Source organism: Elgaria multicarinata, chromosome 8, assembly GCF_023053635.1.
Source record: "Elgaria multicarinata webbii isolate HBS135686 ecotype San Diego chromosome 8, rElgMul1.1.pri, whole genome shotgun sequence".
In the NCBI taxonomy this organism is placed as follows: Eukaryota; Metazoa; Chordata; class Lepidosauria; order Squamata; family Anguidae; genus Elgaria; species Elgaria multicarinata.
In genome coordinates, this window is record NC_086178.1 from 63,349,142 (window position 1) to 63,363,876 (window position 14,735).

General features: G+C 41.2%; 1 protein-coding gene across 1 annotated transcript in view; it reads left to right on the forward strand.

Moving 5' to 3' along the window:
• The window catches only part of RBM20 (RNA binding motif protein 20), a 122,216-nt gene extending 118,206 nt beyond the window's left edge, over nt 1-4,010 (forward strand). Inside the window, exon 14 of the mRNA XM_063133250.1 lies at nt 2,712-4,010. Coding sequence (XP_062989320.1) covers nt 2,712-2,822 — 111 coding nt within the window. The 3' untranslated portion in view covers nt 2,823-4,010. The remainder of the gene's footprint in view (nt 1-2,711) is intronic.
• Nucleotides 4,011-14,735: the final 10,725 nt, after the last annotated feature.

Here is a 14,735-nt window from a genome sequence, read left to right on the forward strand (position 1 = left end):
CTGTCCTTTATGTTCAGCATGGACATGAGCAATGACAAAGATATAGTTCCCATGTCCAATGAAGTTTATTCAGTAATAAGACACTGGTAATTTCTGGTACAAAACATCAACCTATAGATAACCAGATTTAAAAATATATTACTATCCCATGTTATGTGCTGCTATTTTCAATAAAATACATTTTAAATAAGCAATATTTTAAAATATTAGAGATGTGTTGACATAACAGAAAAGGCAAAAGGTCTCTTTTGCTTGGAAATGTGCCTGCCCTCAACTCCCTTCCCTGATTTTCCAGGGCTTACATTGCCATTTTTCACCGTTTATTAAAATGTTGTCCATTCCACACCACTGTATCTTGCAGAATTACAACTCTGGCCTTCTGTTAAATCTTAAAGAGTTGTCAAAGCCATCTAGAAGCCAAAGAGCTTTGGTATAATTCCCTAGCTGCACATTTCAAGAGTCATTACACATCGAGTCATTACACATCAAGAGAAGATTAACGATCACCCAGCCTTGGCCTTTCTCTAGAAAATGAAGTGCATGCTGCAAGTTAATACAGAATGATGTATACAGCACGGTAGCAAGTCACGCACAAGCCTAAGTGAAAGGGGAGATGGTAACAGGTGAAAGGCTTGCCTTCAAGATTCTTTTTCTCCCTTTAGGGCAGCCACTAATCCAAGGCCGAAGTCGTTTTATATAGCTGGAAAAATATGCATTTGCTCATTAAAGGTCTCTATACATTAATGGCTTTAGTGAACCTAAGCAACAGATGAATCTCTTTTTAAGCGCGTGAAGCGACTGGCATTTCCTTGGCAGGATTTCATTAGAACTGTTAGGCAGTTGTCAGTTCTTTTTTCATTTGTGTGTGTTCATACTGAATTTAACTTTTAATTAGAAGCACAGCTGGTCTGAAGGTCTCACTTTGTACCAAGAGCACTGCCCTCTGTACCCTGTGTAGAGCTGTGATATCACCGAGCGGTGTAAAGAATGATCATACCTGAAAAAGAAGAAAAGTGATGTCATGTGCGATTCATAGTTCTGAAAATGAGGTGAAGCAGTTTTCCTGCTACAAAGTAGGGCCAGAAAGGGAAGGAGGGGTAACAGGGTTAATAGTAGAAGGATATGGTTTAAAGCCATCCTCCTCTCCTCAGTACCAATTGCCCCATGGACAGCCACGTAATAGGTAGACTAGCCTTGAATCAGTTTTTCAGTTTTCTTTAGACTCTACTGGACAGTCTTTCTGTCATTACATAGTAATGACCATGTATCTACTATTGAGTATACATGTAGCAGGGGACCATGTAAATTCCAATTCCCTGGCAATGTCTGTGGGCCAATGTACACTTTGTATTTATACAGGGAACTAGGAAAGCATGTTTGTGGGCATACCTTTTAACATTTTATGTATATATGTTTTGTGTATATATGTTGTGTGAAGCAACTTTTAGATGAGCAATCTTACTCTGCCTTTGATTGCTCAGTTATTAACATTACAAATATCTTTGTTGTACTGGTGTGTTTCACTTATTTTTGTGACAAATGAGATGACCTGCTGCTTTCTAGTATCTTTTGAAGATTTAACTTAAACTAAAAGTTCAAATGAAATATCTTCTGCTTAATAATTAAAATTAATCATATACTATGAAATACCAGTTCCGTTTCTACTTCCCAGAGAAGGGGAATCTCCATCATCCTGGAGGGGAAGAAGCCAAGCTAGATATGCAAAGAGTATTTTCTTCCTTAACATTTTCATGGATTATCAGGCTTTCTGCAGAGTAAACTTACCTTTGCTGGTGTTGTTTTTTGGTTGTTACTTTTTTCTGCGTCGTTCACGAAGTTAGCAGCTGTTTGGATTCTGTTAATGATATTAACTTTTAGGAATGTTATCACTAGGGTCAGCTCCAGGTATCTGAGAGCCCCAGCAGGAAACTATCACTGAGTCCCTTTAAATTTGTCTGCAGACCATAACCACTAATGGAAACCATAATCTTTTAATCCTAAAGGTATGATTGGATATAGTTATTATTGGTTTGGTAGGAGAAGGAAGTCTACACATGTTCAGAAGCACTCTGCTTTAATTTGTCATATGTTCCAAGGGTGAGCCCTAGCTAAAATTCAGCTAAGAAAGAAAGTATTGGAAAAGAACAAACAAATAATGAATTAATGTTAAGTCCTAGAGCAGAGGTGTTGAACCACAGGCCAATAGGCCAAATCTGGCCCACATGGGGTCCCAATCTGGGTTCCCCAGATGGCCACGCCCCTTCCTCTTGCCCCACCCCTTTTCCTGACAGCTAATCATTTGCTGATTTTTTAGGTTTTGCAAATGGGGGTGGGGGTGCCTACAGCCACTGCTATCCTACTTCTCACTGCTGTCAGCTCCCACCTGGCCCTTTTGGGTGACAAAAGGGAGCAGCAGTACTTCCTTCCTGCTAGGGTTGATGTAGGTTGGGCAGCATTCTGGTGTGTACAAAATGATGGCATCCAGTCAACAGTTGGCTCTTGGCTGGTGTTTGTGCCCTGTCAAACGCCCAGCCATACTGACTTCTGATACTAGGCCTGACTATCAGGTTTATATTTCTTCCATCTTAGATGCTATTCATGCATCTTCAGTCCTTTGGAGTAACATAAACAATTGTGGCAATGGCATAAAAGTATGAATAATTTAATTTTCTATCATTGTAAAATTATTTTCATTTTGTTATTAACCACAGAAGTACCTATCGCAGCTTGCAGAAGAGAATCTGAAGATGAATGAAAAAGGAAGTGGTTTGACACAAGATGATACTGGAATTGTCCCTCATTTTGAGGAGAAAAGGCTATGATCTTGATTAATTTGAAGTGAACATTTCATGGTTTTTTGCTGAACCTGATGATGCACCTTTAGTTTGCACTCTGTTGAAGGAGGGAAAGCATAATGAAGAGCTTGTTCTATGCATCTACACTGAAAGCACCATTAAAACACAATGCCCGAAATACAGTGAAGCAACAACGACAAGTCTATAATCAGCAGAGCTCAGCTTCTTTAGACTGTAACAGGTACAGCTATTTCTCTAAATCAGGATTCTCAGGGATTTTCTCAGTGTTAGGTCTTCAGATTGTTCAGTGAAAATTATTTGGGGGAAATGATCTGAAGAAAAAAACTTGTTACAATACTTTCATTCATTCACCCTGCCCAGCAATAAACCCTGTGTCTTGTAATCACATCTATAAGTCAAATGTGTTACTGCTGATAAGATTGGTACTTTGATGACAGCAGTATTCTGTCTTGAATCAAGTAGTTCATGGTCTATATATTCAATAGGTTTGCAGTCTCCATTGGAGTGGACAGAAGCAGTGAAATCCCTCCACCTTCAGTGCCTGAACAAATTCCAGAAGACTAAAATTAGTAAACTTCTAGAATATCATGTTCCCAGTTTTGTCTCTGATAATAGTAATCTATTTACATCAACTTTTCTTAAGGCTTATTTCTATTAAATCTATTAAAGGCTTATTTATATTAAATCTGCATAAATTTGCACATGAATAGAATAATAGTTCTAAATGGAAAAGAGCATTTTGCTTTGTTTTAGGTGATGCATTCAATTATTGCATTACCATAGAAGACATACTCTTGCCTGCATGAGAACGAAGTAGGTATGCCTCTTCTAAGATGGTGCCTGCCACCCGGGGGGGTTTCGGTCCCAGGACATGATCTGAAGACATGTGATGCAGCAATCTTGCTGAAGCTAAGCTGGCTGGATCTGGATTCTACCTGGATGAGAAACTCCTTGGGAGCCGTATGTATGCTGCCTTGAGTTCTATGATCAAAGAAAGGCAAATGGATATATAAAAGTAATAAATATTTTAAATTTCTCCAATAAACCAGAGGCACCTTTTTAACTGATTAAAGAGTTTTCAAAGAGCCCTAGTTTAAGCAGAATGAATGCATTTCCATTATTTTTATGTTGATATATAGATGCCCAATATAGTATTATTATATATGTGTTTCAACAATATGTGTGTTATATCATCCAGAGTTCCACTAAAATAAATAACATATTTATCTAATTTGTTTCAGTAAGGCTTGAAGTGATTAAATGCATAGATACTGTAAATCTGTTAGTAGTACCAATCATAGGATGATCCCTTAAAAAAATGCACCAGGTAACATATGAGTTGCTGAGCCATATTCCAAAGAAGAGCAATTATGTTTGCTACAGTGCCTTGTTTAGAGTGTTTCTGAAGGAAAGTTGAAAAATGTAGGAGAAAAGTTCTTCCCATCATTTACTGCTTCTAAAGTTTACTAGATTATCATCCCATACAACTGGTAGTTTTGGTATCTTCCCGCTGTGTAAATTACCAGAAAAATGGCCCAATTCCTAAGATCTTCTAACTAAAAATGTGTTCTATGTTACCAGTATTTTAATACCATAATTCTTTTTCTTGGGGATGGAGGGCGGAGGGGGGGGAACAATATCTTTGGTTCACTTTCCCTGTTTCTTATAACAGAGTTTCGGCTATGGGTCAGTATAGAAATGTAATCAATAAATAAATGTGTGCTGTCATTAGATTAGGTTCCATTTCATTAAATGGTATAATATCTGAGATGGTGCCAAACAGCACATTTCAGATTCATAAACTTTAGAGCCTTTGAGGTCCTGATTTGGGTGTGGCACTGTAAAAGAGAGGGGCAGACATATTTTTATGCACATACTCGATCTCTCCCAGATATTAGATGTACTGAGCCTTGTATCCATCTCTTAAAAATATCTTTTCCCACCTTTTAGAATAAAAACAGCCAAGACAGCTGAGTTTTAAAACAACAATTGAAATAGTAAAACACTTAAACTATAAAACAGCAATAAATGCTCTTGCAATGTTACTCAAAAGACATCTTTGGTCTGTGTGGGAAATGTAAAATCCTTCCTGTTGCTGTAATTTATGATATGGATCTTAGTGAAAATGTTGACATAGACAATTGCCAATGAAGAATGCTCAGCTAGCTGGGAGATAATAGATAGAGCTGATGGGGTGGGGGGAGCTCTTCTGTTGCAACAAAAATGGGCCACCTTGCTTTGAAATTCTTGCATCAATATTCAAAATTTAAGAAACATTGCTTTTGCACCTTTTAATTCTTTACAAATGTAATGTGCACTATAGCCAAAGACCATTTATTATTTCTATGTAAAAAGCTTTTGTATTCATAAACTGTTGCTAAGTATCTCAGCCAAACATTTACAGTCTTTAGAACGTATAATATTTTCATAACTGTCTCAACCTATTATTTTTAATGGGTGTTAATATCACATGTATTGTTTTTTTTTCATTTTAAAACTAAAGAATCTAAAAATTACCCCATAAAACTTGACAAATTTTGCTACTGACCTGCACACTAGTGTTTAGTACCAGAGTTTCAGGGTTTTTCTATCTCCATTAAGTCTGTGATTTGTTGATATATACTTGAACTGGACCAGAAGTTACTATTTATTGAGTTCACACAATCTTGTTTAATTAGTGGCTTGTAAACATTTGAAATGTGTTAGAATTTAAGTTAATTAGGAAGCATCACAAATGTTAATTGCTCTTGTGAACCTAAGATTTCAAACTGTATTTGTTAAAATAAATGAATGATTGTAATAAAGATACTTTTAATGACTATGTGCAGGATCTGTCTATGTCACAGGAACATTCATCTGGTCTTATAGGCCCTTGTACAAACATAATGCTCTGATCTCTTAATCACAGTTCAGAGATCAGGAAGAAGCCGCAAGCACACGTGCTCCCTTTCCTCCCTTCTATACAATGAGACAAATTCAGGTACCAAAATACTTTAGCTTGGTTTATTTAAGCAAACATTCAGGGCCCAAATTTGGAAGTATTTTCATCCTGCTTTTCCTTTTAAAGTGGGCAAATCCAGGGCCGGCCCTACGATTATGCAGAGTGAACCGGTTGCCTCAGTCAACAAATGCTGGGATGCAGGAGCAAGGTGTTAAGAGGAGAGAATTCTGTGGTATGTGTCCTGCCCTGTGCCCCCTAAGTTAGCATGCTGCCTTCAGGTGTGGTAGACGATGCTTACCTATTGCCAGTGTTGAAGAAAGACGAAATGACCCTCCAATCAGCTATTGTATATGGAAAGGGGAGGGGACTCCATTTTGTCCTTTGCATCAGGCAGCAAAATGTCTTGGGCCAGCCCTGGGCAAATCCTCCTGTTCTGAAGCACATTTGATTGTCTGTGGGTAATTCCAGAATAACTCCAGATTCTGTGACTAGGAATCCCTGCTATTTATAGCTGTGTCCACATGTTAGCTTCTGCATATCAGTGTAGCTGAGGAGGTCTGTGATGTTTCATATGTAAGAAGAAAATGACAGTGTGAACTGGCTCAAAGAAGGCACTGTTGGGGGAGGGGTGGGTTGGGGAATGGAAAGTCAGAAAATCCATAATTGTTTTTGTGTTGTGGTACTTCCAAAGGAATTAGCCAGTTGAATTTTGTTCTTGACTCCAATTTTAGGTTTGTTTTCAAGTCTCTTTAAAATTCAGCATTTCTGTTGTGAATGGTCTTCCCCCTACTGGAGAGTTGATTATTACATGAGTGGACATTTCAGCATTTAATCTTGCATTATTTGGTAGAGTTTTATTTTTTAAAAAAAGTGGTAAACTGTCCTACAATCCTGACACTAAATCATCAATTTGTTAGGAACTGAATATTTGAACACCACAACTTTACACAGTGAACATTTGTGAATAAATGTTTACCCATAGCCACATGTTTGATGAAAGCATCATTGATTTGGATACTGTTGCTCAGTGTGGCATTTAGGATTGCATCAGATATTGCACAGAGGTTTGCATTTCAGTTTTCTGTGTTCTTGGATTTTGGAGTGTGTGGGCAGGGGAGGGGGGTTGTTTGTTTTTGTATACCTACCTTTTATTTATTAAAAAGGGGGGTATAAATCCAGCCTGTCGTGTAGCAACGTCCAAAGTTCTGTGGGGAGCACTTCCAAAGTAGCACTTTGGGGAAATGCTAATCAGGTACTCTATAACAATGAAAACAGTAGCAGCATAATTTTAATTTTCTAAAAACTAGATTGTTATCCATAGCACCTCAGAAATAAACATTTCACTTCTGAAATTTTAAAACTTTGAATTTATTTATTGATGCTGCCAGGTGGTAGTCTTGAAGTCGTGACCATCTCTGCCATGCCCCCACTGGAGGAATCCTCAGAGGAAGCGCTAGAGCTCCAAGAAACTGAGGGTACCCCAGATCAGTCACTGTCACCAGACCAGGAGGAGCCTGAGCCCTTGGGGAAGTTGGCTGCAGGTCCATTCCATTGGGGAGGGGAATCTGCCTCTGAGGCAGAGGCTGAGCAACCCCCTGACCCCCAAGGATGACATCTCCTCAAGCAACAGGTCAGTAGCACTCCATTGAGGAGTGCTTGAAAAAAGTCTCAGGAGAAAATGACTCCTCATGAGTAGGGCTTTGACCAGAGTTCTCTGATGTATTGCAGCTGAGCTATGGGTGGAGCTCAGCAGGCTCTGGTGTTTAAAGCCTTCAGTGTCTACATAGCCAGTGCAGGAACATTGTTCTATCAGTTCTGATGCTTTGTACCTTGTTTCCAAGATGTTGCCTTGTGATTCACTCTCTGTGGTACTGAGTTTTGGACTCCTTCTTGACATTATTTCTGGACCGTATAAGGCATCTGTCTGCCTAACTGTATTTTGGCCTTTGCTTGCTATCTTGACTATTTCTGCCTTATCATGAATCTATTGGACAAACCTGTGTGTTAGAACATGTGCTTGCTTTGTTACTTTGCTTCTTGGTTTGCCCCTTCACCCAAAGTCTTCTGCAGCCAACAAAGGACAATTGGCTTAAAAATTCCAAAATGGAAACGCATAGAGGCGCTGTGCTTTCCACTCAATTCTTTAATCCAGGGGTGTTGAATCTCAGTCTTCCTGGAGTCCTGATGTTTGTTTGTTTATGACAATTCTGTACTGCTCAATGACCAAAGCTCTCTGGGCAGTTCACAACATGGGTCCCCCAGATGGGCATGCCTCCTGGCCTCACCGCCTTTCCAGCAGCTGCCCATTGTTTGGTAGTTTCTTGGATTTGTGTGCTTCCTCTGCCCCATTCTGAGAGGTTGAAATGCATCTCCCAAGGCTTACTATCTGTAAGAGATTTAGAGAGCAATCCTATGGTTCCTGAGCAAGCACCCAGCACTCCGACCTCAGAAGGGGAGATTGTAGAGCCAACCCTCAACCCTGACCCCTTGCAGTCGGTATGGAGAGAACTGTACCGGCTTCCTCTCTGAGGTCAGAAAATCTTCAGAAAGGGGGCATTCTGGTGGGCGCCAGGATACGATTTCTTGTGAGCTTCTCCAGCTCCCTTCCTTCTCCCTCCAAAACAAAGTGCACTCACTATAAGGGCTGAAGAGCCCATTCAGTGAAAAAAGCAAAGATCAGAGGACAGGGAAGCAAAAATGGCCTCCACTGCCCCTCCTGCCCTGTTGGCTTCAGCTCAGCAGTTCATAGAAATCTTGGAAGCCCCTCTGAGTTCAGGGGCTGCAGAGCAGCTAAAATATGCTGCCCCCTTTTGCGTTTGGCCCTGCACATGATTAGAATACAGCCCCAAGAGTGTTTCTAAAACTGAATTTTGCCCTTGGGCTAAAAGTGATTCAACACCCCGGAATTAACCAGCCGTTGTTTCCATCTGCTATGGATTAAATCCTAAAACCTGCCTGTAACACCAAGCAGGAAGGAAAACTGCCGGGTGGGGTGGGGGATTGGTGAGGGAGCAGGGCAGGGGGCAGTAACTGTTATCCTTCTGACTGCATTAAATTGCCCTTCTGTTTATTATTGGCCCTTGTACTCATGAAACCCAGAGTGGTCTTTAGCCAGGTTACTTTGGGTACTTCCAGACAAGGCTTCTGTGGTGCAATCGCCCTGCTTAATTCATGGAATTTTACGGAAGATCTAGATGATGACATCTTTCACTCATAATCCTCCCATATTTTCCCACCACTTCTGTTATTTTCCTACTGCGTAAAATCTATTTGTGGGGGTCAGGGAGATGAAATTGCTGGACAATGCCTTTGGATTAGGAACCCAGATTTTATGCATCTAATGAAGGAAGCCTCACCTGGCAACTCTGCTGCTTTCCACTACAGTCGTGTGAAAAAGAAAGTACACCCTCTTGGAATTGTATGATTTTACATATCAGGACATAATAACAATAATCTGTTCCTTAGCAGGTCTAAAAATTAGGTAAATACAACCTCAGATGAACAACAACACATGACATATTTCTTTAACTGAAATAAAGCCAAAATGGAGAAGCCATGTGTGAAAAAGTAAGTACACCCTTACTGCTTCCATAGGAATTAAGATGTTAAGTAGCAGACAGGTGCTGCTAATCAAATGCCCAGGATTAATTGATCATCAGCAAGTATGACCACCTCTATAAAAGTCGAAATTTTTTCAGTTTGCTGGTCTGGAGCATTCAGGTGTTTGTTAACGCAATGCCAAGGAGGAAAGACATCAGCAATGATCTTAGAGAAGCAATTGCTGCTGCCCATCAATCTGGGAAGGGTTATAAGGCCATTTCCAAACAATTTAAAGTCCATCATTCTACAGTGAGAAAGATGATTCAAAAGTGGAAAACATTCAAGACAGTTGCCAATCTTCCCTGGAGAGGACATCCCAGCAAAATCACCCCAAGGTCAGACCGTGCAATGCTCAGAGAAATTGCAAAAAACCCAAGAGTTGCATCTCAGACTCTACAGGCCTCAGTGAGCATGTGAAATGTTAAAGTTCATGACAGTACAATTAGAAAAAGACTGAACAAGTATGGTTTGTTTGGAAGGGTTGCCAAGAGGAAGCTCCTTTTCTCTAAAAAGAACATGGCAGCATGGCTTAGGTTTGCAAAGTTAAACCACAAGACTTCTGGAACAATGTCCTTTGGACAGACGAGACCAAAGTGGAGATGTTTGGCCATAATGCAGAGCGCCACGTTTGGCAAAAACCAAACACAGTATATCAGCACAAACACCTCATGCCAACTGTCAAGCACGGTGGTGGAGGGATGATGATTTGGGCTTGTTTTGCAGCCCCAGGACCAGGGAACCTTGCAGTCATTGAGTCGACCATGAACTTCTCTGTATACCAAAGTATTCTAGAGTCAAATGTGAGGCCATCTGTCCGACAGCTAAAGCTTGGCTGAAATTGGGTCATGCAACAGGACCAAGCACACCAGCAAATCTACAACAGAATGGCTGAAAAAGAAAAGAATCAAGGTGTTGCAATGGCCCAGTCAAAGTCCAGACCTCAACCCGATGGAAATGCTGTGGCAGAACCTTAAGAGAGCTGTGCATAAACAAATGCCCTCAAACCTCAATGAACTGAAGCAACATTGTAAAGAAGAGTGGGCCAAAATTCCTCCACAACGATGTGAGAGACTGATAAAGTCATACAGGAAATGATTACTTCAAGTTATTGCTGCTAAAGGTGGTTCTACAAGCTGTTGAATCATAAGGTGTACTTACTTTTTCACACATGGCTTCTCCATTTTGGCTTCCTTTCTGTTAAATAAATCATGACACGGTGTAATCTGTCATGTGTTGTTGTTCATCTGAGGTTGTATTTACCTAATTTTTAGACCTGCTAAGGAACAGATGATTTTTATTATGTCCTGATATGTAAAATCATACAATTCCAAGAGGGTGTACTTTCTTTTTCACACGACTGTAGGCCAGAGGGCTGACCTTCAGAAAGCAGATGACTCCATTGTCTATCAGAAAAAAGATCAGCATATATAAAATCTCATGCTGCATTGAATTGGTTGCAGCCTGATTCTATGTACTGAAAGCAGCTACCAGTTACTTACCCAGTTCTCCCAGCAGCTGCTAGGTGAGGCCTGTGGTGCAAATGTTGCCTTGAATTGCCATAATGCTTATCCAGCACCATTCTAAAACTTGGGGTATGTCAAATCTTGATTACAAAATCTCACCTCATAGCTTCTTTAAAAGTGTTTGAACCTGTCTTTCTACTTTTGTTCTCTAATCTTTAAAGAAGAAAGAAGGAAAAACTGACTTTGTTGTTAGGGTTGGCAAAGCAAGTTGAATTACTTAAGTTTATCTTCAGCAGATAGCAGCAATGCTTACCTTGAACTAGCAGGGAGGGTGTTGCCTGAACACAATGGTGTGTGCCTGTTGACGGAAAACCTGGCCTGCCTGCAAAACATGAAGATGTACAAATCTACCTCCTCACTGCACTGAAAACAAATGCCTTGTTGAGTTCTGTTACGGCATATAGATACAGCATGTTGGCAAGACGTGTTTTGGGGTGGCGGTGGGAACCTGCCATTACTAGCCTCTAGCCTCATCTTTTGAGGCAACAAAAATATTTGGATTCAGAACTGGCACTCTGCCCCTGTTTCCACCCACATTGCTGTAACAGCTTGATGAAAACAAGACTGAGGGGAGGAACTCAAATACCACAGTGTGGTATTTCCATCAAGGGAACAGCCCTCTTTTATGTGCCAGGCCATAATATGAATAGCAGGATCTTTAAGGGTTGTTTTTGGAGCTTGCCTGTGGGCTGGAGCTCTGGCAAGGCCAAGCCAGGTCTTTTTTTTTTCAGATTGTCCACCTTCAGCTAGGAGAGGGAGCAGCTATGCTTCTGCCAAGGTGTTGTTCCTTTGTTGCTTACTTCTTCCCTCGGTTTCTGCTTTCCTTCTTTTTCTTATATCTTCTGTCTTTTTTACCTAGCCCTGCTCCAGCTCCTGTGTTTTAGTACTCACAGTTCTGTCGCCCTCCTCCAGCCTAGGGGTGCACAATCATTTCAGCCCCACGGGCTTCATGTAATGCTGGCTCAGGGGCTGCGCATGCACACACATCTCAATGGTCTTGATACACATCACTCTTTCTTTGATAGTAGCAGCAGTGAGAAAAGAGCAGTCTGTATGAGAATCTAGAGGAAGTGATGAAGCTGGTGTACACGTGGGCTGCTTGGAAGCGCGAAGCTGGTTGATACAGCAAGTGGGGAAATCAATGAAGTTAAAATAATCCACGCTGTAGCAGAGATTACTATTACTAGCAGGGATCTGTGGGTGTATGCAGCAATGTTCCTGCAATACTATCTCAATGAGCAAGGAGACAGGGTTTACACCCTCAAGAAGGTGGATCTCTCTGGTCAGCTGACATGTTCAGCCCATCCCACCCACTTCTCCCCAGATGTATGAGGATCTCTGGGGGAGGAAGAAATCAGCAGGCAGAAATGTGGCAGTGGCAGAGGGTTGGGGCAGGGGTTTTGCACACACACCCTGCTCAATGCCCTACAACCTAGGATTGCTGCCCTGTAGCTTCTCTGCCTCCTCAAACATCTTCCCTTGGCATTGGGCTTTGACTGCTGGGCCGTGTCTTGATGATGGCACCCTTGCTATTAGTTCCCTCGAAACCCCGCAGTATTGCAGCTGGGAATGTTAATCTTCATTGCAGGAGGGAGCATGAGGTTTCCTGGCTGAAAAAGCTACAGCACTGGCAGCCATTCGACTCATTTAGTCCATCTCTGCCCTGCGTTCCCACTTACTTCATTCTATCCTGTCTTCAGAAATGCCCCCAGCTTGAAGCTGAAGCAAGGTCATCACTGACTGATGGAGGAAAGAAGATGGTGACCTTGCAGCAAAGAGAAAAGCCATGGCAAGTTGACTACTTTTCCAGCACATAGTTTCGTCTGAAAAGCCTGTGGTGGCTGCGAGTTGGTGGCTTTGTCGTGTAAATGATGCAACGCCACTACACAGCCACTATAGGGTACGTCTCCTGGTCTCCTCATTTTATCCATCCGTCCGTCTCCTCCCCGGCTTTAAGATTCATGCTCACAAAGTGGCACTTTTGCAAACATTCTTATTTGTTTTGTTGACTACATTGATAAATCACATTTCTGCCCAAACAGTCAAGTGTTTTACATTTTATAATAAGGGCTTATAACAACTTTCTCCAAGCTGATACTCTCCAGATGCTTTGGACTTCAACTCCCACAAACCCCAGCCAGCATGGCCAATGGTCAGGAATGTGGGAGATGTCCAAAACATCTGAAGGGCACCAGCTTGGTGAAGCAGATTATAACCTAAAAGATGATACAAAAGGAAAATACATTGGAACGGAGGAGGAAAACGAAACAAAGTCAGTCATACCACTTCATAATGAAGTTGCCTAATAGGGATGTTCATATGACCCACTTCACATGTTCAGTGAAGCTGTAGCAATGGATGAGATTGCATCCACCCACATACATATATACATATCAACTTGCCCAGTGGCTACATGTTTGGCATTAGTGAGAAATTGTTGATAGAGAAATTATTTTAGATATGGTATGTGTGTGTACTGTCTTGTTTATATGTTGGTCTATAAATGGTTTTACACTTGGAATAATGTATTTTAATGGTTTTTAAACTGTCCAGAGAGCTTCGACTATTGGGCAGTATAGAAATGTAGAAATGTAATAAAGGAAATCAATTAAAGTGCTGCAGAATTGCTTTTGATTATTAGTGGTAGGAGCTGATCATCTGGAAGCACCATCAGAAAGAAGCATGGAAAGAATGACATTATCACAATAAGCCACATGTGCTATATGCCTTGTGACTCTAAAGTAAGAATGAGCAACTTGTTGCACTCCAGATGTTTTGCCCTACAACTCCTATCATCTCTACTTAGCACAGCCAGTGGTGAGTGATGATGGGAGTTTTAGGCCAGAACATCTGGGGGGTGCACAAGTTGCCCACCCCTGCTCTAAAGAGAAAGGAGATTCTCAATGGATTTTTGGTAACTTGTTTTCCCTGCATCAAGGTGATAGTCACTAAAAATTCCCAAAACGAAATCATCGCCTTCTTACATCCCAAGATGCCCTGCTAGGACGTGTTAGTTGTGAGCCCGAAATCCTGATTACGACTCTGAGCCTACAGAATCCCAGTTGAATCCTGAAGCTAGAGACGCTGGAAAAGCTAGCAAGCCTTGGCAATCTAAGCCCCATGGCAGTTTTCTGTGGTGTAAGACATTAGCATTGTTCTGCAGCAGATAGAAGCTGAGATGTTATGTGGGTTGCCTAACTTCTCATGCTGAGTCTGTAGTTAAATGCAGAGATGATGCCTAGACTTGCTCAGTCTACACCTGTGCGTCCTAGTAAGTAATCTTCCATTATTTGTGGACTCTGGTGCTTAATATCAGGCTCATTGATTGAATCAAACCGTCCCATTGAAGTCAATGATCATTAAATACATAAACTGCTACAGAAGGAAGATAGCTTACGTTCCAGCTAGGCATAAGAAGACCAGCAACTTCTGGATACATTACTTCTCCAACCCGATGCCCTCCAGATGAGTTGGACTACAATTTCCATAATCTCCCAGGATAGCTGGCTGGGGATTATGGGAGTTGTAGTCCCACACATCTGGGGGGCACCAAGTTGGGGAAGACTGCATTACTTCTTTCTCTTAAAGGCAGCTGACTTTGCAACTTCCCTTAACTTGTGAGCAGGTCATGGTGGGGAGAGGAAGCATGAAATGCTAGAAACATGTTCTGAATTAGTGCAGCAAACATCCTTATACATTTACCTTGCCACCTTGACTGGCTGAATAAGAAGTAGTTGCAGAGCATTAGGGACAGTTTTAAGTAATCAAGTGGTGTATTGGGTTTGTATCCACATTAGTCCCATTCATTTCAATGGGTCTTTTTTATGTAGGACTAACGTTCAATACAACTCTTGC